Source organism: Chenopodium album, chromosome 23, assembly GCF_948465745.1.
Source record: "Chenopodium album chromosome 23, dcCheAlbu1.1, whole genome shotgun sequence".
Taxonomy (NCBI): Eukaryota; Viridiplantae; Streptophyta; class Magnoliopsida; order Caryophyllales; family Amaranthaceae; genus Chenopodium; species Chenopodium album.
In genome coordinates, this window is record NC_137856.1 from 39,516,582 (window position 1) to 39,540,567 (window position 23,986).

The 23,986-nt window shown below is 35.4% G+C and overlaps 2 protein-coding genes and 4 non-coding genes across 6 annotated transcripts; 2 read left to right on the forward strand and 4 right to left on the reverse strand.

Moving 5' to 3' along the window:
- The first annotated feature begins 320 nt into the window (after positions 1–320).
- Positions 321–10,851, forward strand: LOC145608060 (uncharacterized). Its single transcript, XM_081663664.1, has 16 exons — positions 321–727; positions 3,695–3,889; positions 4,184–4,258; positions 4,926–5,093; positions 5,343–5,506; positions 5,628–5,843; positions 6,241–6,367; positions 6,910–7,098; positions 7,297–7,383; positions 7,949–8,106; positions 8,427–8,546; positions 9,538–9,763; positions 9,924–9,983; positions 10,090–10,263; positions 10,351–10,460; positions 10,569–10,851. Exons 1-16 carry the CDS (start codon positions 506–508, stop codon positions 10,732–10,734), a joined length of 2,457 nt encoding a protein of 818 aa, XP_081519790.1. The 5' UTR covers positions 321–505; the 3' UTR covers positions 10,735–10,851.
- Positions 10,852–18,956: 8,105 nt separating this feature from the next.
- LOC145609891 (small nucleolar RNA SNOR75) lies at positions 18,957–19,042 on the reverse strand. The gene has a single exon (XR_014106163.1). It is a non-coding gene; the product is annotated as a small nucleolar RNA SNOR75 (small nucleolar RNA).
- Positions 19,043–19,282: 240 nt separating this feature from the next.
- LOC145609892 (small nucleolar RNA SNOR75) lies at positions 19,283–19,370 on the reverse strand. Its single transcript, XR_014106164.1, has one exon. It is a non-coding gene; the product is annotated as a small nucleolar RNA SNOR75 (small nucleolar RNA).
- Positions 19,371–19,588: 218 nt separating this feature from the next.
- LOC145609889 (small nucleolar RNA snoR118) lies at positions 19,589–19,664 on the reverse strand. The gene has a single exon (XR_014106161.1). It is a non-coding gene; the product is annotated as a small nucleolar RNA snoR118 (small nucleolar RNA).
- Positions 19,665–19,701: 37 nt separating this feature from the next.
- LOC145609869 (small nucleolar RNA R66) lies at positions 19,702–19,781 on the reverse strand. Its single transcript, XR_014106143.1, has one exon. It is a non-coding gene; the product is annotated as a small nucleolar RNA R66 (small nucleolar RNA).
- Positions 19,782–22,426: 2,645 nt separating this feature from the next.
- LOC145609289 (calcium-binding protein CP1-like) lies at positions 22,427–23,105 on the forward strand. The gene has a single exon (XM_081664809.1). The coding sequence runs from the start codon at positions 22,469–22,471 to the stop codon at positions 22,967–22,969; it is 501 nt and encodes a 166-aa protein (XP_081520935.1). The 5' UTR covers positions 22,427–22,468; the 3' UTR covers positions 22,970–23,105.
- Positions 23,106–23,986: the final 881 nt, after the last annotated feature.

Genomic DNA, 23,986 nt, shown 5'->3' on the forward strand with positions numbered 1-23,986 from the left:
TATTATTATTGAATATGAAGCACAATGAAAAAAGATAGCAAAGTTGGTAATAACATTACTTTATTTGTTATTGGTCTTGTGTTTGAACCATGTTTGTTCATACTTCATATTACAATGGATGAAGGGATGATGTACCATATTACGGTGATGTGGCATACTTCTAATACATGTGAAGGGTACCACGTGGCACATATCTTGGAACGCTTTTTATATAAAGTATAGAAGTATAGATAGATTGGATTAAACTGTTAAATTCAGTAGCGATTTTACCACCATAAACAGTGCAAACTTATTTGGTATTTCTACCATTCACACAATCACACCCCAAAACCAAGTCTGGTGCTGCCCCGTCCTGTTACCCAGTGATCTTTCTTCGTCTACTCTGGTCTACGACCCCACTACCATTAACCACACTACTTCTTGCTACTCCCTCTTTTCCACCCCAATTTCAACCATTGCATCAGAAACCTTCAATTGAATCAATTGCGAATTGCAAATTAGATTGATGATTCCAATTCAATTTCAATGGAAGATGAAATCAGCAAGAAACTGTGTAACAATGGTGATACTATTGATTCTGTTAATGGCGGAGCTTCCATCAATGGAGTCAGCGCACAAAGCCTTCAAAAGAGACCCCGGAAGCCCTCATTGGCACCATGGCGCTTTCCACGATGTCAAAGATAGTGTTCGATCTGATGTTCGTCGTATGCTTCACTCTCGCGCTGAGGTCATTTTTCTAGGGTTTATCCTTCGAATTTTCTTATAGTTTATTGATTTGGGAATTTGTTATTCTGATTTTGGCTCTAGTTTTATTTGATTTGGGTTTGATTGCATGATGATTTTTGGATTTAGAGCTTTTTTGCTACTTTGATTGCATTAATTTTATGTTGTGGGATGTGAAATTTTTGGTGGATGAAGAATTTTTCTGTGATAATTTACAATTAGGTTGGATTTTGGTATGAAAGATTGGTCCTTTTGGTAGTGACCTATTCAATAGTGAATTATGTTAAGCTCATATTGTTGATCATTCTGCTTACTTCATTGGACGGGTATTCTCCCGAATTCTGATCATAAGAAAAACTGCGGCAGGAAGAATAGTGATTATACTAATTAATTGTTTTTCTGCTTTTTTGTTATAATTAATTACATCATGTTCAAGACCTTTTCTTTTTTTTTTTTTTGAAGTTTGGCTCGTGCATATAGTAATGTATCCTCTCTTTGGAAGAAAAGGCAACAAAATTTAAGTCTTTGACATGTTTTGAGGCAACAAATAAATTTAATAGGAACTGTGGAAATTGATGTACACCTGACTCACCTGAGTAAAATTTGAACGAAATTGGTATATTTTAGGTTCTTTTGGTGCTTATATTTGCCTTTAGGTAGGATGAAATTGATTGGATGGTCTCTTGCAAAGCTTTTTTCTAAGGTGTATGTTACTTTGGCTCGGGCACCCATATCTAACACGGGTATGTGTTCAAGCGTCTGACTTGGCTATTTGTGAAAAAATTTCATAATTTTAAGTGTCCAAGTGTCATACCCATGTCAGAGTGTTGAGGGTTCGACACAGGTACTTAGGGTGTTATGAAGAGTCTGAGTAACTTAAAGTGTAGTAATTGTGGGGGTAGCTAAGTAGGGCCGTAGGGGTCTGCTGTTAGTTTTAACTCAATGAATGTCGAGAGACTGTTTTTGCTATAATCCTTAGCCAGAAATGAGTAATGAATGAAACAGTGAGGAATTTATTTTAGTTACATTTCAATTTTATAGTTTATCCAAATACTGAGATCCTGTCTGAAGCAAAACTATATCATTGTGTATTTATGCCTACCTCCAATCTGTAAATGAGATTCCTGTTCTAGTTTAGTCACAATTCTTACCTTATGCTCAGATGCGCATTGGTTCGTCCGGTCATCACATGTTGACATGACATGTTCAGGGCTTTCGTGCTTACTTAGTTTCGTGGCTCCCTTTGTGTTGTCAAGTGGCACAAACAGAGAGTGTGTGTGTGTGTGTGTTACTCTTCAGTTCCATCATTTCTGTAGTTCGGCTAAGAAAATTCTCCTCGACTATGTATTACAATTTGTTTTGCCAAATATCAGTGACTCTGTCCCTCTCAGTTTAGTTTTCCAGCTTGAGTACAAGCTATGTGTTTTGCTTTTACACAGATAAGGCCATGCTGTGACATGCACGCTTTATGTTGCTAAACTTGCTAATTTATATCTTCTTATGTTTTCTTCCTTGATTGTTGCTGATGTCTTTAATTATACCTGAGGGGATAAGTGCTCAAATACTATGATTCTTCCAATATAACAAATTTGTTTGGTTGACAAAAAAAATTAAATATAGAATACAATGTAAAGAAAGAAATTTTTTACTATTGCTCTTTCTTCTGTTTCCAAATATAAAGTACAATGTAAAGAAAGAAATTGTTTTACATCACAACTATGCTAACCTGTACTTTAAAGTTTAAATTAGTTGACACTTATTAACTGTCTAAAGAAGATTGCTCTTAAGAGTTGTGGGTGGCCTTTTATGTGATCAAGTTTAAATAGGATAAAAAGGGCAATGACTAAGATAAGTCTGTCTACAGTGCAATCTCCTTTTCTCTTTTTACACTCAATTTCTCTCTTCTTTCACTGTTGCCTTACTCTGCTACCAGAGCTTTGCTGTAAAAAACCTCAGCAGCCTTCAAACCCCGAGAGCTGCTGACTTCAAACTGCTTTCTCTCTCCTCAGTCAAAGGCTTGAAGGTTCTGCTGAAAGCTTTGCTCACCTCTATTGAAGACTTTAAGCTTTCTAGCTATGTGATGCATTGCTAATAGATGGGGCCTTGAGTGACGCTTTCATTTTGAATGAATTTTTTAAACAAATGACTGGCCTTTAAGTGTTAATTATTCTATTTATGTATACTATGTCAAGGAATGATTTTCGCACACACGGTTAAAGTAAATTAACGACACAATTTAGAGGAAGGCTTGAATATTTGATTGATTAATTAGATGAACTAACGGTTACAAGGATAGTCAATGGCTTGAGGCCATAAATCTCAATGGTAGCTTTAGGCTACTACTCTCAAGTGTTTTCTTACTCAATTTCTGGATGGTTGCTACTCTCTTACAAACTAACTTATATACTCAAGCTCTTCTCTCAATTACAAGCCCTAATATTAATTAACATTGTCATCTAGTAGAAAGCAAAATAGACATAACACAAAAGTATCCCTTTTCCATGGCTAGAGCTCCTTGTCTTCTTTCCCGTTTCGGCTTGCCACCCAAATGCTCTGTTCTTCATGTCTGCTTCCCTTTTCAGCTTTGTTGTTGACTTTGGTTGTTCCCTCCTCTTTACCGTTGGAATTGAAGTGAAGTCCACTCAGCTTTGGCCTCCTTTGATAGACCCGAATTGGTGTTTGGGCTTCCCTAGCTGGCTGGGCCGATTGCATATGAGGATCCATAACATACTCCTATAAAAGTACATTTTGCACCAAAAATCTGAGAAATGTATACTAGATTACATGCTAACTGTTTGTTATTTTAATTTTTTACATTTTTGTCTCTGTTTATGTGCTACTTTATATATATCTCATTGTTTCTAGTGCTTTCAGCTGCCCTTACATTGGAAGCTTTGCATTTGGAAGCATACCATTGTTAAATTCTTCTGCTCAAATTATAATTAATCACTTGACATTGAATAATATGCAGGTTCCATTCCAAGTCCCACTCGAAGTGAACATAGTTCTTGTTGGGTTCAATAGCGATGGAGGCTACAGATATTCACTGGACTTGCACAAATTGCAGGAGTTCCTAAAAATAGGCTTTCCAACTCATCGACCCTCCTGCTTGGAGACTGGAGAGCCCCTGGATATTGAACATCATCTTGTCTACAATGTCTTACCTGTAAGGACTGCTGATGTATATGGCTCTTTTGGTGTCATTTATTGCTTAAGTCAGAGGTTAACTAGGAACTTCTGTATGATATGAGATGTATCCCTACTTCATACTTCATGATAAGATGATATTTGCAAAATTTTAGAATTTTGTCTGTATATATACTTTATAGAGGTTAGCGTCCAGATTTATACACATGGCTCATATATTTTTTTTTTTTTTTTTTTTTGAAATGTGAATTGCTTGCTTCTTACTTTAGAGATATCATGTAGCTGAGAACGTGTGTATTTTACTTTGTTGCAGGCTGGAGAAGCAGAACTGGTATCTCTCGAGAAGGTGTTAAAGGAGGCTATGGTTCCTGCTGGAACAGCTAGAGAGGTAATGAGAATAATATCTCTGTTGCTTCTCACCCTCTCCCTCTCTTTCAAAGAAACCTAATATGTCTGGTCCTTTCTACCTTTTTTTCCCCTTATTTTACTGGGTAGTAATTTTATGAGGGACCAAAAGAATGAAAATATGAATTTATGACAAGTTGATTAAATATTTATTTAGTGTATCAAACATATCTCTTCTTCCGTATTGAGTGAAATCCATGGTTTAAGTCATGAAAAATTTGAAATATTTAGTGTATTCTTAATGGATTGCTTTCGAATGTTAAAATCATAGGTGTGGTCTTGTGGATTGTGGCAGCATAATTAAACAAGAAAGAGAAATTTTCTAAAGGAGATCAATTTGGGAATTTGTTTTATGCTAACTTTACATGAATGTCTGTATATCTGCATTAAAGACCATTATTTCACTGAATATAATCTGGGTAAGGAACTTGACACATTGCAATATTATTTTCTTCTACTTCATAGATTACCTTTAGAGATTTTATAAAACCATTGGGGCACACAATGGCTCAGCATTAAAAAAAAAATGAACTTTATTATACCTTGTTAAAAAAAAAATCAATTTTTATTATATAAAATTTAAAGTGTTGCTTTTATGTTTCATGAAGTTTATTGGTTTGACATGTCTTTTAATGAATTATCAATCATAGACTGAATTTGGGAAGGAAGTGCCTGCATTTGATGTGGAAGCAACAGCTGTGGAGCCTATTTTTGAGCAGTTGTATTCCTACATATTTGGTGTTGAGAGTGCGGGATATACCGCGCCAGAGATTGACCGACCAGTGCCAACTGCAATATTTGTTCTAAATTTTGACAAGGTATCGTAATATCGAGTAATTTGCATAGTAATATATGGCATTGTTGATTGCTTTAAGAAAATATTAGTTCCAAAATTGATGATGTGAATCGTTAACCATAACCTCTCCTGGATAATGGATACGACTCTGCTAGTGCACTGTTTTAGCTCCACTCCTCCTTTTGATCACTGCTTTATTATTTTGACAATTACAAGTGTAGATGTTGCATTTATTCCCTCATCTGACAAATAGTTTTAGTAATTCAAACAGGTCAGAATGGATCCTAGAAATCAGGATATTAATCTTGATGATTTAGTGTATAGTAGAATTACACAACTTACAGAAGATGATATGAAGAAGCAAGAAGGGGATTACATATATCGATATCGTTACAATGGAGGAGGAGCATCTCAAGTTTGGCTGAGCTCAAGCAGGTATTTCTTATGCTGGGACAAAGGAAATAATTTTCACTCCCTAATCGTGTGTAGGCAGTCTCATATGAGACCTCAACTCTAACTTATTAGCTGGAGATTTATGCTCTATTTTTTTTTGCAGATTCGCTGTTATTGACTTGTCAGCAGGTCCTTGCACATATGGCAAGATTGAAACTGAGGAAGGAAGCATCAGTTCAAGAACACTCCCCCGCATACGTAACATGTTTTCTAAAGAGTTAAGTGCTGCTGCTGTTCATTCAAGCCATGATGTATTTGTTGGTCAACTTGGGGCAGTAATTACAACCACAGTTGAGCATGTTCTAGCTCCAGATGTTAGGTATGTTTTGGATTACTAGCCTGGTTTATCTTTTGCATTTATAAGAATTTCCTATGGGTCTTAGTAAACAGATCAGCGATAGAATCCATAGCAGATTGTTGTTCTATGTAGTTTATGACAATAATACTGCTTAGTTTGTGTGTAACCACAATATTCCTTCTGTTTAGCAGCCTTTTTAATTTTTTGCCAAAAGCTCCAATTTGGGCTACTTGGTGGCAATAAGTGTAAAGTGTAATAAAAGTTTTGTGGCATTTTGCTGACTTTGTTTGACCTCTACTCAAACTTGTTTTTGATTCCTTTTTTTTTTTTTTTTTTTTCCCCAAATCATTTTTGGACTAAGGCTTTGTTGTTGTTTGTTGATGATGTATATTGTTCGTTTTTCCTTTCGTTCATGTAGGTTTGAATCTGTTGATATGACGAGAAGGTTGCTTATACCAATCATTGTCTTACAGAATCATAACCGTTACAACATCATGACAAAAGGCCATAATTACAGTATTGATGTTGAAGCAATTAAAGAAGAGGTAAGTTTTCTGCTTGCTGCTGTTTCAGCAGGAATTTGATCAGTAGTGTTTTGTATTTGGGTCCATTGTTGTAAATGATGCCTTCTGTTCTCTCTGTGTTATATCTGATGAGCTTTATGAGAAACTAAAAATGCTTCCTTTAGTTTAAACTTCTGGATGTGGTATATCTGATGAGCTTTATGAAATTATGAGAAATTATAAATGCTTGCTTCTTTGAACACTTTTTTTTTTTTGTGTTAGCAGCTAGATTTTTAAAGTTACTTTATTTAGTCAAGTACTATCGACTCACAAAATAAGGTTCAGTGAACAATAGTGCAGAGCTTGGGCTGTTGTTCATCCTTATGTTGATGTTGGGCAAATTCCAATATTATTGCAGAGGTTTTTTTTTTACCCCATCAGTCTAAAGAAAGGAGATATTGGACTGTACAAACTAGGCAGCAAATTGAAAGTGTTTGTAGTGCTCTAGGCTCTACATAATTGACTAGTAAGTTCATCCGGAAAATTTTAATGTCTGTGCTCTACATTGTATTTATTTTTTTCAGGTCAAGAAAATGGTCCATCAAGATCAAGAAGTGGTGATTGTTGGGGGTACATATCCATTACATCAGCATGAGAAGTTGGCTGTTGCTGTCTCCAAAGCAATGCGGGGCCATTCAGTCCATGAAACTAAAACTGATGGACGTTTTCATGTCCAAACAAAAACATATGTCGATGGTGCGATTCTCAAAGAGGTCTGTGTTTCTATCTCCAGTTCTCTATATTATCAGAACGAACATCATGAAGCCATGAAGGGTTGCTTCGTGCAAATGTTCTGATACAACCAGCACTTCTATTTGTTGTTCTCTTTAAGCTCCTGTGCTAGTTTCATGCATCTTGCTTGATGGAATCATCACAGATGTGGTTTTATAACATGAAAATATCATCTGCAGGAAATGGAAAGGTCAGCTGATGTCCTTGCTGGCGGTATATTAGATGTGGCTGATCCATCTCTTTCAAACAAATTTTTCCTTCGCCAGGTTTGCCCAATCCTATAATTCTATTGTGTTACGGTGTTACCTATGAGAATTATATTCTATTTTCTTGTAGCCTTGGCCCTGCATATTTCAAATTTGGTTGTGATATTTATTTTGTGGTATGCATACCATTGTTTTATTCTATTTGCAAGTATTTGAGTTAACTAAACTTTAACTCAACTAGCTCGGCAACTAGTAGGGGGGCAATGTCCTGACTCAACCCTTTGTGAGCACTATAACAGAGTGACTAGGGCAAGTTATTTCAAATTAGGGCACTATGAACATTGCACAGTTTGCTTCATTTAGTTGCCTCTTAGGCAATAAGCCTAATTCGTTTTTGACAAACCTATGTGGACTTTCATAGTTTCATGTCTTGAGAATAGGATCTCTAATGTCAATTATCTGCTCTTTATGAAACTGCTTTTACATATGGGACGTTAGTGTTTATGGGTGCCAATTTCTGTACTGCATGATATATGGTATTTCCTGAAAGGACTTGTGATACTTGAATATTTTTCATTTTCCATTTAGCTTCTTGATTCTCATAACTGGAGTGCAACATTTTCAGAGTTTCATGGATGAATCAGCTGATTCAAGTGATTCCATTTTAAAGCACAAACCTCTTTGGGCTACTTACAGCAGCAAGTTCAGCGCTCAAAAGAGAAAGAAGACTATAAAGAAAGAGGGCAATTTATACAGGACCTATGGGACCAGAGTCATACCAATGTAAGTACACAACATTGGATTCAATGACCGTGTGTAAATAGTTCTGAATCTTCTGATGAATATAAGTTTAGACTATAGATGTTAAAATGTAGATCTTTTTTTTTCCTTTTTTTTTTGCTAATTAATTTCCCTCTGATCTATACATTTGAGACAAGAAAATATTGTTCAGCAGTATCCCTTTAAAAAAAAAAAGGCAGAATGGTTCTCTATGTAAACATATCTGTCAAATCTTAAGCTAGATCCCTGATTTTTAGTTGGTATTTATGTGAAAACTGCTGGCAATCATTTCAGATATTAAGTATACTAACCTCCTTTACCAGTTTTGTGCTATCATTAGCTGATGTTGATCCTCACCTTATGATGGAAGATGAAAGCTTGGTTTGGACAAGCAAGGATGTTGTCATTGTACTTGAGCATCAAAGTGCAAATATACCTCTAAGGTGAGTCAACTAAATTTTTGGGGAATTTGCTTTGCTCTTTAATTAGTTTGGACTTTGGACTATGTTATACTTCGTACATTGTTTAAAATGCTTAATGTGATTGATTCAATATCGATGAATCTAGAAAAGTGGATTGATATTAATATGCTTTGCTCTAAGGTGAGTCAACTAATTCAATACCTCTAAGGTGAGTCAACTAAATTTTTGGGGAATTTGCTTTGCTCTTTAATTAGTTTGGACTTTGGACTATGTTATACTTCGTACATTGTTTAAAATGCTTAATGTGATTGATTCAATATCGATGAATCTAGAAAAGTGGATTGATATTAATATTTAATGGAGTAAAACCTTCACAAATTTCGTCTCAGTGGTGTTGGAGTGAGATTTGTGATGGCTGATGGGCATGCCACGAAATTTTCAATGCTAGATGTTTAATTACTCATATTTTATATCTGATTAGTATACTACTATATTCTTTTAGTTGAGTTCTACAACTCTTTTTGCTACTCAATGCAGTCAATTCCATGCCCCAAAATTTGATATGATTTTTTTATATGAACAATTGTTCTTAACTTTGGGATTGTGAAGCTTATAGAATTTTCGGTAGAATATTGATTGGTGCAAAATATGATGGTCCTAGCTCTGTTTGCTGAAAATGTACGACAGCATTGTTATAAGACAAAAATTATTGTCCTCGTGATGTAATAATCACTATTTATACATATATCTCACATTCTCACTCCCTTCTTGTATATTGATGGAGAGCAACCTTGCAACGCTCTTTGTTGCATCATCTTTCTAAACTCTGTGGATGGCATCTGATCTTGTCAAATTCTTATTTTTGTTTTCCTCCCTCTTCATCTTGCTGTTATTCACACTTGCATGCGTTTTTAGGGTTGAGTTTTCACTCTTCAGCTCAACTTTCCATATTGCTCTCCCCTGTTTCAACTGTTGTAACCATTATTAACCTTGCTATTGCTTCTTCCAACAGCTATGTTTCTGAAACAGAAAGGAGGCATGCTCTTCCATCACAAGCACAACGTCATATATTGGCAGGCCTTGCTTCGGCTGTTGGTGGGCTGAGTGCACCTTTTGAAAGGGCTTCTCATGTACACGAAAGACCAGTGTTAAATTGGCTTTGGGCAGTTGGTTGTCATCCTTTTGGACCATTTTCCAATACTTCGAGAATCAGTCAAATGCTTCATGATGTTGCACAAGTAATGACCAAGTTTTATAAGTATTAACTTTACAGAAAAACTGATTATAGAAAATTGCAGTTGTAATGTTTGATTATCGTGTTAATGTTTACTGATGTCTAATTTTAGTAGTTTCCTGGATAAGTAATATATATCAGCTCATTTTACTCGCGATTTGCAGAGGAACACAATATATGCTCATGTAGATTCTGCACTCCGAAGGATCAGGGATACATCACAGGTGCTTGAATTTGCATTTTGGTGTCTTGATCTGCCGAACGGATGAGTAATAATCTATTAATTTCCGATGTGGATGGAACTCGTTACATCCTTACTTTTTCCTGCAGGCTGTTCAAGCTTTTGCTGGTGATTACCTGAAGACTCCTCTTGGAGAACCAGTAAAGGGAAAAAAGAACAAGTCAACTACTGAACTTTGGGTGGAGAAATTCTACAAAAAGACCACCCATCTTCCAGAACCATTTCCACATGAATTAGTTGAAAGACTGGAGAAATATTTGGATGTAAGTCCTCAAGCTCCATACATAGCTAGTTTATGTTTATGATTATATATGTTAAAGTAGTGATCTCAGATGATAATTTGATGACAGGTCCTTGAGGAACAGCTTGTCGATTTGTCGTCCCTGCTGTATGACCATCGGTTACAGGAAGCGCATTTCAATAGTACGGAAATTTTGCAATCATCAATGTTCACGCAGCAGTGAGTTATCCTTACAGAGATTATAAATTGATATTTCATTTCTTGCATCATGGTTCAGCCCTTTTATCCATCGTCTTTCCTTACATCTCTGACACCAATCTGATGCAGGTACGTTGATAGTATCCTGGCCAGCGAGCGCGAGAAAATGAAATGCTGCAATATTGAATACAAAGCCCCTATCCAGACATCTCAAACATTTATATATGGGGGGATTCTTATTGCTGGGTTTCTTGTATATTTCCTTGTCATTTTTTTCTCGAATCCAGTTCGCTAATCATAGTTTAAGTTGACTTAGCTAAGATTATTTGTTTACCCACCTGAATACAGTTTTGATGAGGCTTCTTTTGAAGTTTAACGCAAATTTACACCGTGCTAGGTATTTTGGGCTCAATATTTCTTAAAGAAAAGGTCATTATTACTACATAATGTTTGATTTTTTGCCGCCAACTTATGTGCAGAACTTTCTAGGAGTAGGAGTACATCATTAAAGTTTAAAATAATTAATGTAATTCTTCCTTCTTTTTTTCTTCCCTTTTGACTTTGGCCGTTATGTAATACTATCTCCTTAATTTCAAATTTATAGTATTTTTTAATTATTGAAATATTAATTGTTGAATTTATGCATTGACAAGCATAATTAAAGCACGAAAGATAACTAAAAAAATTAGCAATATGAGGTGTAGGGACTCGGTGTAGGAATTTCACGGTACATTATGGGATGCTTCACGGGGTCTTATAATATAGTTTTGACCCACATATGATCATTATTCGGCAACGTACAAACCTCATGAAAGTTTATAGTCAATACAAGAGGAGTGTACAAAAACAGGTAAATTGATCGTTTTAAGACAAATTGGATGGTTCCAATCACCCAATAAGACTCCCGGAGGATGTTAAGGACCACTGTAAACATCTCGACAATTTTTATTTCCAGGTATAAAAAGGTCAAAAAAATTCTAAAATTGAAGGCTATTATCCACGCTTTTTGAGGAATTTTTGAGGATACGAGGCCCGGTGGCGAAAAGTCTTAAGACCATAGGGGATACATCTTAAGGTCATATAATGCGTTTGGAACCATTTATGACCATTGTATAATTTCATAAATGTCCGTGGAAGGCTTGAGCTCACGAAATCGGTGCAAGTTGTGAACAGGTAAATTGACCGTTTTAAGGCAAATTGGATGGTTCCACCCACCTAATTGGACTCCCGGATGGTGTTAGGGACCATGGTAAAATTCTCGGCAATTTTAATTTACAAGCGAAAAAAGGTCATAAAATTCCAAAATTGAAGGCTATTATCAACACTTTAAGGAATTTTTGAGATTACGGGGCCCGGTGGCGAAAAGTTTTGAGACCCTAAGAGATACATCATAGGGTCTTATAATGCCGTTTGAAACCATATATGACCATTATGTAATGTCACAAATGTCCGTAGTAGGCTTGAGCTCACGAAATCGGTGCAAGTTGCAAACGGGTAAATTGACCGTTCTAAGGCAAATTGGATGGTTTCACCCACCCAATTGGACTCCCGGAGAATGTTAGGGACCATGGTAAACATCTCGGAAATTTTTATTTCTGGGAAAAAATGGTCAAAAAATTCCAAAATTGAAGACTATTATCCACGATTTTTGATAAATTTTTGGAGTTACGGGCCCGGTGGCGAAAAGTCTTAAAACCATAGGAGATACATCTTATGATCATATAATGCCGTTTGGATCCATATATGACCACTATATAATGTCAAAAATGTCCGTGGAAGGCTTGAGCTCACGAAATCGGTACAAGTTGTGAACGAGTAAACTGACCGCAAATTGGATGGTTTCACCCACCCTATTGGACTTCCGGAGGGTGTTAGGAACAATGGTAAACATCTCGGCAATTTTTATTTCCGGGCAAAAATAGGCAAAAAATTCCAAAATTGAAGGCTATTATCCACAATTTTTTAGGAATTTTTGGAGTTACGAGCCCGATGGCGAAACGTCTTAAAACCATAGGGGATACATCTTAGGGTCATATAATGCCGTTTGGATTCATATATGACCACTATATAATTTCATAAATGTCCGTGGAAGGCTTGAGCACACGAAATCGATACCAGTTGTGAACGAGTAAATTGACCGTTTTAAGGCAAATTGGATAGTTCCACCCACCTAATTGGACTCCCGGAGGGTGTTAGAGACCATGGTAAACATCTCGACAATTTTTATTTCTGGGTGAAAAAATGGTCAAAAAATTCCAAAATTGAAGGCTATTATTCACGTTTTTGAGGTTATTGGGCCCAGTGGCTAAAAATCTTGATATAATAGGGGATACATCTTAGAGTCATATAATGCTGTTTGGAACAATATATGACCATTATATAATGTCACAAATGTCCGTGGAAGGCTTAAGCTCACGAAATCGGTGCAAGTTGTGAACGAGTAAATTGACCGTTTTATGGCAAATTGAATGGTTTCACCCACCCAATTGTACTTCCGGAGGATGTTAGGGACCATGGTAAAGATCTCGGCATTTTTTATATCTGGGCGAAAAAGGTAAAAAAATTCCAAAATTGAAGGATATTATCCACGCTTTTTAAGAAATTTTTGAGATTACGGGTCCCGGTAGCAAAAAGTTTTGAGACCCTAAGAGATACATCTTATGGTCTTATAATATCGTTTGAAACCATATATGACCATTATATAATGTCACAAATATCCGTGGTAGGTTTGAGCTCACAAAATCGGTGCAAGTTGCAAACGGGTAAATTGACCGTTCTAAGGCAAATTGGATGGTTCCACCCACCCAATTGGACTCCCGGAGGATGTTAGGGACCATGGTAAACATCTCGTCAATTTTTATTTCCGGGCAAAAATGGTCAAAAAATTCCAAAATTGAAGGCTATTATCCACGATTTTTAATAAATTTTTGAAGTTACGGGCCCGGTAGCGAAAAGTCTTAAAACCATAGGGGATACATCTTAGGGTCATATGATGCCGTTTGGATCCATATATGACCATTATATAATGTCATAAATGTCCGTGGAAGGCTTGAGCTCACGAAATCGGTACAAGTTGTGAACGTGTAAATTAATCGTTTTAAGGCAAATTGGATGGTTCCACCCACCCAATTGGACTCCCGGAGGATGTTAGGGACTATGGTAAACATCTCGGCAATTTTTATTTCCGGGTAAAAACAGGTCAAAAAATTCTAAAATTGAAGGCTATTATCCACTCTTTTTGAGGAATTTTTGAGGTTACGAGGCTCGGTGGCGAAAAGCCATGAAGCTCTGGAAAATACATCTTAGGGTTATATATTTCCGTTTGGAACATATTTGACCATTATATGTTGTCATAAATAGGTTGAGCTCACGAAATCGGTACAAGTTGTGAACAGGTAAATTGATTGTTATAAGGCATATAGGATGGTTCCAACCACCCAATTGGACTCCCGGGAGGTGAAAGGACCATGGTAAACATCTCGACAATTTTTTATTTCCGGGTATAAAATGGTCAAAAAATTCCAAAGTTGAAGGCTATTATCCACGCTTTTTGAGGAATTTTTGAGATTACGGGGTCCGGTGGTAAAAAGTGTTGAAATCATAGGGGATACATCTTAGGGTCATATAATGCCGTTTGGAACCATATATAACCATTATATAATGTCACAAATGTCCGTGGAAGGGTTAAGCTCACGAAATTGGTGCAAGTTTTGAACGAGTAAATTGACTGTTTTATGGCAAATTGGATGGTTTCACCCACCCAATTGGACTTCCGGAGGGTGTTAAAGACCTTGGTAAACATCTCGGCAATTTTTATTTCCAGGCGAAAAAGGTCAACAAATTCCAAAATTGAATGCTATTATCTATTTTTAAGGAATTTTTGAGATGAGGATTCTTGTTGCTGGGTTTCTTGTATATTTCTTTGTCATTTTTTTCTTGAATCCAGTTCGCTAATCATAGTTTAAGTCGACTTAGCTAAGATTATTTGTTTGCCCACCTGAATACAGTTTTGATGAGGCTTCTTTTCAAGTTTAACGCAAATTTACACCGTGTTAGGTATTTTGGGCTCAATATTTCTTAAAAAAAGGTCATTATTACTACATAATGTTTGATTTTTTGCCGCCAACTTATGTGCAGAACTTTCTACGAGTACATCATTAAAGTTTAAAATAATTCATATAATTCTTCCTTCTTTTTTTCTTCCCTTTTGACTTTTGCCGTTATCTAATAATATTTCCCTCCATCGAAAGAAAGGGTTTATCTCCTTCGAAAGACAAGGTTTTTTCGATCTCCTTCAAAGACGGTTTTTCGGACTCCTTCGAAAGACAATGTTTTATTTGTGCTTAATTTGGTCTCTGGTTGTGCGGGGCTACTATTGATTTAGCTTGGATTCGGGTTACAGAATCAACACAAGAATTTTCTTTCTCCCAAAATTACAAAACGGTGACGGATCTACTCAAAAAGTTGTATGAGACAACGCACCGAGAATGTGCCAAACTGTTATATTTATGTATTTGGATTCTTAGCCCTTCCCCGATTAATTCTTGTTTGATTTTGTTAAATTCGTTTTCATTAGCGTTAATGGTCAATTGTAGATGCCGTATGACTATTATTAATGAAATTTAATGTCCTTTAGGACTTCTTTCAAAAAAATAATATCTCCTTAATTTCAACTTTATAGTATTTTTTAATTATTGAAATATTAATTGTTGAATTTATGCACTAACAAGCATAATTAAAGCACGAAAGATAAATAAAAAATTTAGCAATATGAGGTGTAGGGACCCGGTGTAGGAATTTCACGTAACATTATGGGATGCATCACGGGGTCATATAATATAGTTTCGACCCATATATAATCATTATTCGGCTACGTACAAATCTCGTGAAAGTTTATAGCCAATACAAGAGGCGTGTACAAAAACAGGTAGATTAATCGTTTTAAGACAAATTGGACGGTTCCAACCATCCAATTGGACTCCCGAAGGGTGTTAAGGACCACTGTAAACATCTCGGCAATTTTTATTTCCGGGTAAAAACAGGTCAAAAAATTCTAAAATTGAAGGCTATTATCCACTTTTTTTGAGGAATTAATGAGGTTACGAGGCCCGGTGGCGAAAAGTTTTAAGACCATAGGGGATACATCTTAAGGTCATATAATGCCGTTTGGAGCCATATATGACCATTATATAATTTCATAAATGTTCGTGGAAGGCTTGAGCTCACAAACTCGGTGTAAGTTGTGAACGGGTAAATTGACCGTGCAAATTGGATGGTTTTACCCAGCAATTGGAATCCCGAATGGTGTTAGGGACCATGGTAAACATCTCAGAAATATTAATCTCCGGGTGAAAAAAAGTCAAAAATTACAATATTAAAGGCTATTATCCACGCTTTTTGAGAAAATTTTGAGGTTACTGGGCCCGGTGTCGAAAAGTCTTGAGACCATAGGGGATACATCTTAGGGTCTTATAATGTCGTTTGAAACCATATATGACCATTATGAAATGTCACTAATGTCCGTGGTAGGCTTGATCTCACGAAATCGGTGCAAGTTGCAAACAGGTAAATTAACCGTTCTAAGGCAAATTGGATGGTTCCACCCACCCTATTGGACTCCCGAAGGGTGTTAACGAACACTGTAAACATCTCGACAATTTTTATTTCCGGGTAAAAAAAGGTCAAAAAATTCTAAAATTAAAGGCTATTATCCACGCTTTTTAAGGAATTTCGGAGTTACAAGGCCCAATGGCGAAAAGTCATGAGGCTCTAGGGAATACATCTAAGGGTCATATAATGCCGTTTGGAACAATATATGACCATTATATGTTGTTATAAATAGCTTGAGCTCACGAAAGCGGTGCAAGTTGCAAACGGGTAAATTGACCTTTATAAGGCATATTGGATGATTCCAAACACCTAATTAGACTCCCGGGGGTATTAGGGACCATGGTAAACATCTCGACAATTTTTATTTCTAGGCGAAAAATGGTCAAAAAATTCCAAAATTGATGGCTATTATCGACGCTTTTTGAGGTTACTGGGCCCGGTGGCAAAAAGTCTTGATAACATAGGGGATACATTTTAGGGTCATATAATGCCGTTTAGAACCATATATGACCATTATATAATGTCATAATGTCCGTGGAAGGTTTAAGCTCACGAAATCGGTGCAAGTTGTGAACGAGTAAATTGACCGTTTTATGGCAAATTGGATGGTTTCACCCACCTAAGGATGGCAATTTAATCCGAGTTCGATTCGAATCCGAAGAAAAAAATCCGATTCGAATCCGTTTAAAATTAGTCCGAATCCGAATTCGATAAAATAGATCCGAATCCGAATAGGAGGCGGATCGGACTTGGACCCTACGCAAAGTCCGACGGAGTCCGATCCGAGTTCGAATCCGAGACTATGAGCATATGCTTTATAACTTGAGACAATTGTTTGCTTGTTTGTAGCAAAATTTTGTTATGTAACTTGGTACATTATTTAAATATGTTATAATTATACTTACCTTGGTATGACAATACAAGAAATTATAGGTATATGACATTACAAAATAAAAAAATTAATCGGATCATTTCGGAGGTCCGTATAAACGGACCGGATTCGGATCCGAAAATTACGAGTCGGATCGGATTCGGATCCGAATCCAGGGTCCGTTTACTAAACGGATCGGATTCGGATTTAGCCAAATCCGACCCGAATCCGATCCGTTGCCATTCCTACACCCACCCAATTGGAATCCCGGAGGGTGTTAGGGACTATGGTAAAAAGTTCGGCAATTTTTGTTTTCGGGGGAAAAAAGGTCAAAAAATTCCAAAATTGAAGGCTATTATCAACACTTTTTAAGGAATTTTTGAGATTACAGGCCCAGTAGCGAAATGTTTTGAGATCCTAAGGGATACAACTTAGGGTATCCCTTAGGATCTTATAATGTCGTTTGTAACCATATATAACCATTATGTAATGTCACAAATTTCCGTGGTAGGCTTGAGCTCATGAAATCTATGCAAGTTGCAAACTGGTAAATTGACTGTTCTAAGGCAAATTGGATGGTTCCACCCACCCAATTGGACTCCCGTAGGGTGTTAGGAATTATGGTAAATATCTCGGCAATTTTTATTTCTGGGAATAAATGGTCAAAAAATTCCAAAATTGAAGGCTATTGTCCAAGATTTTTGAGAAAATTATTAGAGTCACGGGCCTGGTGGCGAAAAGTCTTAAAACCATGGGGGATACATCTTAGGGTCATACAATGCCCGTTTGGATCTATATATGACCATTATATAATGTCATAAATGTCCGTGGAAGACTTCAGCTCACGAAATCGGTATAAGTTGTGAACAGGTAAATTGGCCGTTTTAAGGCAAATTGGGTGGTTCCACCCACCTAATTGGACTCCTGGAAAGTGTAAGGGACCATGGTAAACATCTCGGTAGTTTTAGTTCCGGGCGAAAAAATGGGCAAAAAATTCGTAAATTGAAGGCTATTATCCATGCCTTTTGAGGTTATTGGGCCCTGTGGCGAAAAGTCTTGATACCATAGGCCCATAGGGGATACATCTTAGAGTCATATAATGCCGTTTGGAGCCATATATGACCATTATGTAATGTCACAAATGTCCGTGGAAGCGTTATGTTCACGAAATCGGTACAAGTTTTCAACGAGTAAATTGACCGTTTTATGGCAAATTAGATGGTTTCACCCACCCAATTGGACTCCCATAGGGTATTAGGGATCATGGTAAACACCTCGGCAATTTTTATTTCTAGGCGAAAAAAGGTCAAAAAATTCCAAAATTGAATGCTATTATCCACGATTTTTATGGAATATTTGAGATTACGGGGGCCTAGTGGCGAAAAGTTTTAAGACTCTAAGGGATTCATCTTAGGGTCATATAATGCCGTTTGGAACCATGTATGACCATTATTTAATGTCATAAATGTTTATAATAGGCTTGAGATCACGAAATCAATGTAGGTTGTTATGCTCTAGTTTCATATATTATAGCCTTCAAATTTCACTTCCGTACATCATTTGATTTGTATAATAACATGGAATTTCAATGGTGATCCCAAATCCGACCCAGAAATGTATAATAAAATCTCACATCATTTGATTTGATTAAACTGCGTAGCTTATTCCAATAGTTGTGCGATTTTTATCTTACTTTTTCCATTTTTATTTTATTGCACTATTAGGACTTTTACACTATTTATTTAATTTTCTTTGACCATCATTTGTGATTATCCATTAGGAAAAATTTAATCATGTGCAATCTAGCTAGATTTATAAATAGCTAAACTAATGCATTAACAAGTGTCAAATCCCTCGTAGTGCAATAACAAAAGACAACTAGCCATAATCAATTATTTTGCTCATTAGAAAAATACAAATGAGGATTATACATTAATGGATCTTGCTAACGAACGCCTAAAACGTTAAATAAAGAATATATAATCCGAGGGGTCGCTCATTAGCTTTCACCTACATAAATTAGTGATAAATGGTATTTCTCTCAGACAAATGCCTCGTTTTGTCCTCACGATTTAAAGAATGGATTGATCAGACTCGTCATCTGTTGTAATCATCATTGAGAAATCCTTCACTTTTCTTTTTGTTGTCAAATTTACCGATTAAAACTTTTTTTTTTAAATAAAATTCATTTTTATTAACACTCGTATAAGCATTATTCTTCTTTAAATTTGAAGAAAAAAGAAAGCCTTAATCTTTATTACTGTGTTAATCCATCAGGTCAACATGTTCGAACAATTTACACATTGCAACTTATAAATTTAAGCTATTAATTTAAATTAAATGAAAACTTAAAAGATGGGATTTCTCTCAGACAAATGCCTTGTTTTGTCCTCACGATTTAAAAGAATGGATTAATCAGACTCGTCATCTGTTGTAAATCATCATCGAGAAATCACTATCTTCAAATTATTTCATTAACTTTTAAATCAACATTAATTTCAATTTCAAGGATCCTCAGCTAAATGTTTGTAAAAATATTTCATCAAATTAAAATTCAGCTCTGATGATTCGTATTTAGAACATCCTTGGACCCATAAAACCCTCAGATGAAAATCAATCAATAAATTAATACTATACTAAATTAAATCCTATTGAATGAAATTGAAAAAGATCAGAAAAAGCTTTTCTAGGGCTTGCAATTATGCATCAAAAATTTCAGAGCCCAGTGCACATTCATCCTTTCAATTTCTAAATCAATACAATTAAAATAAAATAATGAGAATCCTCAGAAAACATGCTTGAAAGTTTGTCATCAAGGAAAGACAAATCTCAGGTCTCAAAGATTATTTGCCATCACTGGACCCTCCAAATATAAATTATAAAAGCACCCAAAAAATTAAAATTAGATTTTTCAAGAATATAACCAATTAGAGGGAGAGAATATGGCAAGGTATAATTCATTGGACCTCATTGAATTTAAGGCACAATGACTCAACTCCTGCTATGAAATCTCTGCCCCTTCATTTTAATTTCTTCAAAAATTGAAGAAAAACTGGGGAAATTTCCCTAGTATCGATGAAAATTGGATACTAGGGTTCCTCCAGAAAGAAGCAAATTTGATTTGAAATTGAAACTGAAAAGTAAGAAAGATTAAATCCAGAAAAATAAAATGGAAGAAGGAGATAGCTGGAGAAGTTGACGATATGATAGATGATTTTGAGTTGATGAATATATATTGAAGAAATTAGGGTTTTGCTAAGCCCATGTTATGTTAACCTAATGCTTTACGACTTGTGAGGCCCATTTCATTTTTATGAGTCAAGGCATTCAAAACGAGGTGGGTTGTGTTGTGTTGCCTCCTAGATTGGGTTGGTTTGAGTGTAGCCTTAAAAGAGTTATTTTTAAGTTGAGAAAAGTTAATTGACCTCATATGGTAATTCGACTTGAACCTAATCTAAACATAGCGGGTTAAGTTTGAGAATTTTTAATTGAAGTATGGGATACGAAAACTATCATTAACAAATCATCATACGACATTTTATATCAATTTAGGGGACGTTTGGTTAGTAGAGTGGTACGAGTTTGAAATTAAGAATTAGATTAAAGAGATAAGGGGATGAGACTTGATACTTACGAGTAAAACAATGTGTTTGTTTTCTGTTCAAAATGAACAATTTCTTTTATTTGATATATGAAAGAATGGTATGAGCCTCTCACCTCCTCTTGGTTTATAAAACCCCATATCATGTGGGTTTAAAATTCTAGTTTTAAAGTTGACATCCCTCTTAGTTAGAGGTACCTTATGGTATTTTTGATATTTTAATGGCTAATTTAAGCCTATTGAGTGATTAATAAAAGTTGAGATCAGTTTCCATAAAAAGAAAGTTAGGTGAGAACCAACTCTGGCTCACGTATGCTGGGAAGTCAAAGAATTAGCCAATTGTTTTAGTCTCCTATCTCACATTATATTTGTATCTATTTAGTTGGTTGTTAAAATATCACCGTCTCTAAATAATCCGTATTTGATAATTGGAGATATTGACGATCAAAAGTATATGTTGTTAACAATCATATCATCATTCAAAAGGCTACAATTAATTTAAAACAAACAAATTATACATTATTATAATCACCAAATAAAAAAGTAACTACAACTAGTTTGTATTGTATTCGCAAACATAAAATGAGTTATAATAAGACTTATTGATTTTATAGTTTGATTAAAAAGTCGCAAGTAGTTTTGAATAGTCAAAACGTTTCTAATAACATGCTAGTAGCCTAGTAGCATCTTCATATCATATTCCTCTCGTTTTTAAGCATTTCAAAACGTTTCTTGTTGTGTTTCATGAAAGTCAAAACAAAAACTCTTGGACAATTTCATGCTTCACAAAATCTAACCAGTCCACAAATGACAGAAGAAGCAAAAATGAAAAGGAAGTGGGGAATCAATTATTATAAGCATAATTTCATTTGAAAATTCTAGCTCCACAACTTTTTGGTGCCGTTGCACAAGCGAATGATTCGATTTAAGACTTGCCATTTTATGCTTTTTAAAATTGAAGTATGAACCACAACAATCTTAGAAACAGCCAAAGTACACCTCCCAAAAACTAGTAAAGACAAACAATTCAACACGTTTCAAGGCTACTCCTAAATTCATTTTCGTCCATAATTTGACTTGACTCACCACATGACATCACGACTTACGTTTTCTCTTTTAGAATTCTAAACGAAAAACCGTTTCCCAAGTAATTATAACATTTGAGTCAAATATATGCTTACTAGTAGGGTAAGTACGAATTTTAATATTAATGCATGCATGTTTGGTATATAATTTCTTTGATTACGAAATACTCCATATTAGGAAAATGGAAACAAATTAGAGCAATAATAATGACGATTTGACGATGATGATTACAATATGATCGATATCAAGTGTGTTGTGTCTTGTATGTTGTATTATCCCTTTGTACCAATAAAAAGGTAACTTAAACGGTTAATTTATGATGAAACTCTATTATACATTGAAAAAAAGAAGGGATATACAGCAAATTTTAAAGTACGGAGTAGTAAAACAAAATAGTTACTCCTACAACGGTTAGGTTTGTAAGTAAGTGGACTAAACTTTGCTTTTATGAGTTATTTAGGCTCATTTCATAAATTTTTATCGTTGCTATGTGAAGTAGGAGAAAATAAAACAAGATCGGAGAACAACTACACTACTTTCATACACTCCGTAAATCCGTAACGATAGTAAGACTTGTAAGAGACACTCTATAGTCTATAGCTAGGTCTCATATCCTTTAATATTTCCCCTATTTTCTTTTCACATGTTTGTTAATGAACTAGAGGAATATTTTATGGACAAATGAAGTACAATTAATAGTCATACAAAAAAAGGCTTTTGTTTTAAAGAAAAAGTCTTAAATCAAGGAGAGGGACTAAAAACCTCTATAAATACCGCTAAGCTCCCATACACTCTTCTCAATTTCCCTCTGGCAAAAAAACAAACTTTTGAAAAACCCTCCCTATTTATAACACATAAACAATGTGTCCTACCGGAACTACCCTAACTCCGGCGATTTTTTGCGACGAACCCACGTCAGGATTCCGGCGAGCATTCGACGTCCTGGACTTCGACCACGACGGTAAAATCTCAGGCGAAGACCTCCGATCATTTTACTCATCATTCTCCGGCAGCGGCGACGACGAAGAAATGATTAAAGCAATGATTTCAGTAGCCGACGCAAATAAAGATGGGTACGTACAATACGACGAGTTTGAGAAGATTTTGAAGGAGAGGAGAGAGAAAGAGAAGAAGGTGGAGAAAAACGGCTACGGTGACGGCGGGGTGATGGAAGAGATGTTCAAAGTAATGGATAAAGATGGTGATGGAACATTAGGGGTTAATGATTTGAAGGATTATTTGAAATTGGCTGGATTAGAGGTTGGTGATGATGAGATTAAGGCTATGATTAAAATGGGTTGTGCTGATGATACAAATGGTGTTTCTTTTGATGGGTTTATCAACATTTTTGGATCTTTATGAAATTAATTAGTAACTTTTTAATATTTTTTTTTAGTAGGTATGTGAAATTTTTGTAAGTAATTTCACAAAAGAGTGTGATTGAATTTTGGGTTTGAGAAATAATGTGAGAAAAAATTGTTTGTTTATATGATTATGATATGGTAATTATTGATAAATGAAATTAAGCTATATTTTCATGTTTGTTGGAGTACAAATTTTTTTTGTCTTTGCTTATCTCTCTAGTTTACTCCTCAAAACTAAATAAAAATATAGATGTTGATTGTGTAATGTAATTAGTGGAAGATGAAGAGTTCTCAAAGTTTAGTGAGTCAAAGTAGGGTGATTGGCGAATTGGTGGTTGAATTATTTTGTAACCACACTTTCCAAGGAAGGTATAGTTCAATATTAGTCCCACGGGCAACAAGGACTCATTAGTTTTTGACAAAGGACTCATTAGTTGTAAAGTCATCAATTAACCAAAAGAAATGCTTTCACACATAATATGCCAACAAGCAATGGCTTACCTTGTGAGCAATGCAACTTTTTACTCTTTTACCATTTCTATGCAATCAAAGGAGATACATACTTTGTCAAAAAAAAAAAAAAAAGGAGATACATACACTATGGCAAACATGACTACATGAGAAATAGGAGCATTATATCATCTAAAACAAGGTGAAAATCACAAAAACATTCTATTTTAACAAAATCGTGTGATGAAATTAGTCAGAAAGTGAACTGTAAGGTGCATAATGCATGATAGGAGTTTTTTGAGTGAAATAATGGTAATTGGCAAATAGGATGTTGAATTTTATTTTCCACAACTACACTTCCAAGAAGGAAAATTTTGTGTCGTATGAGGAAAGTCCTTAGCTTTCATTAGTCATAAACTCACCAATCAACAAACACAAAGCAAAATTAGAAAACCATAGTTTTCCACATGACCACATGTAACGACAAGTAATGAGCTTACTAATGAGCAATGCAACTCCTATTATCCTATACCATTTATTGATTTATAGGAAAATAATTATACGG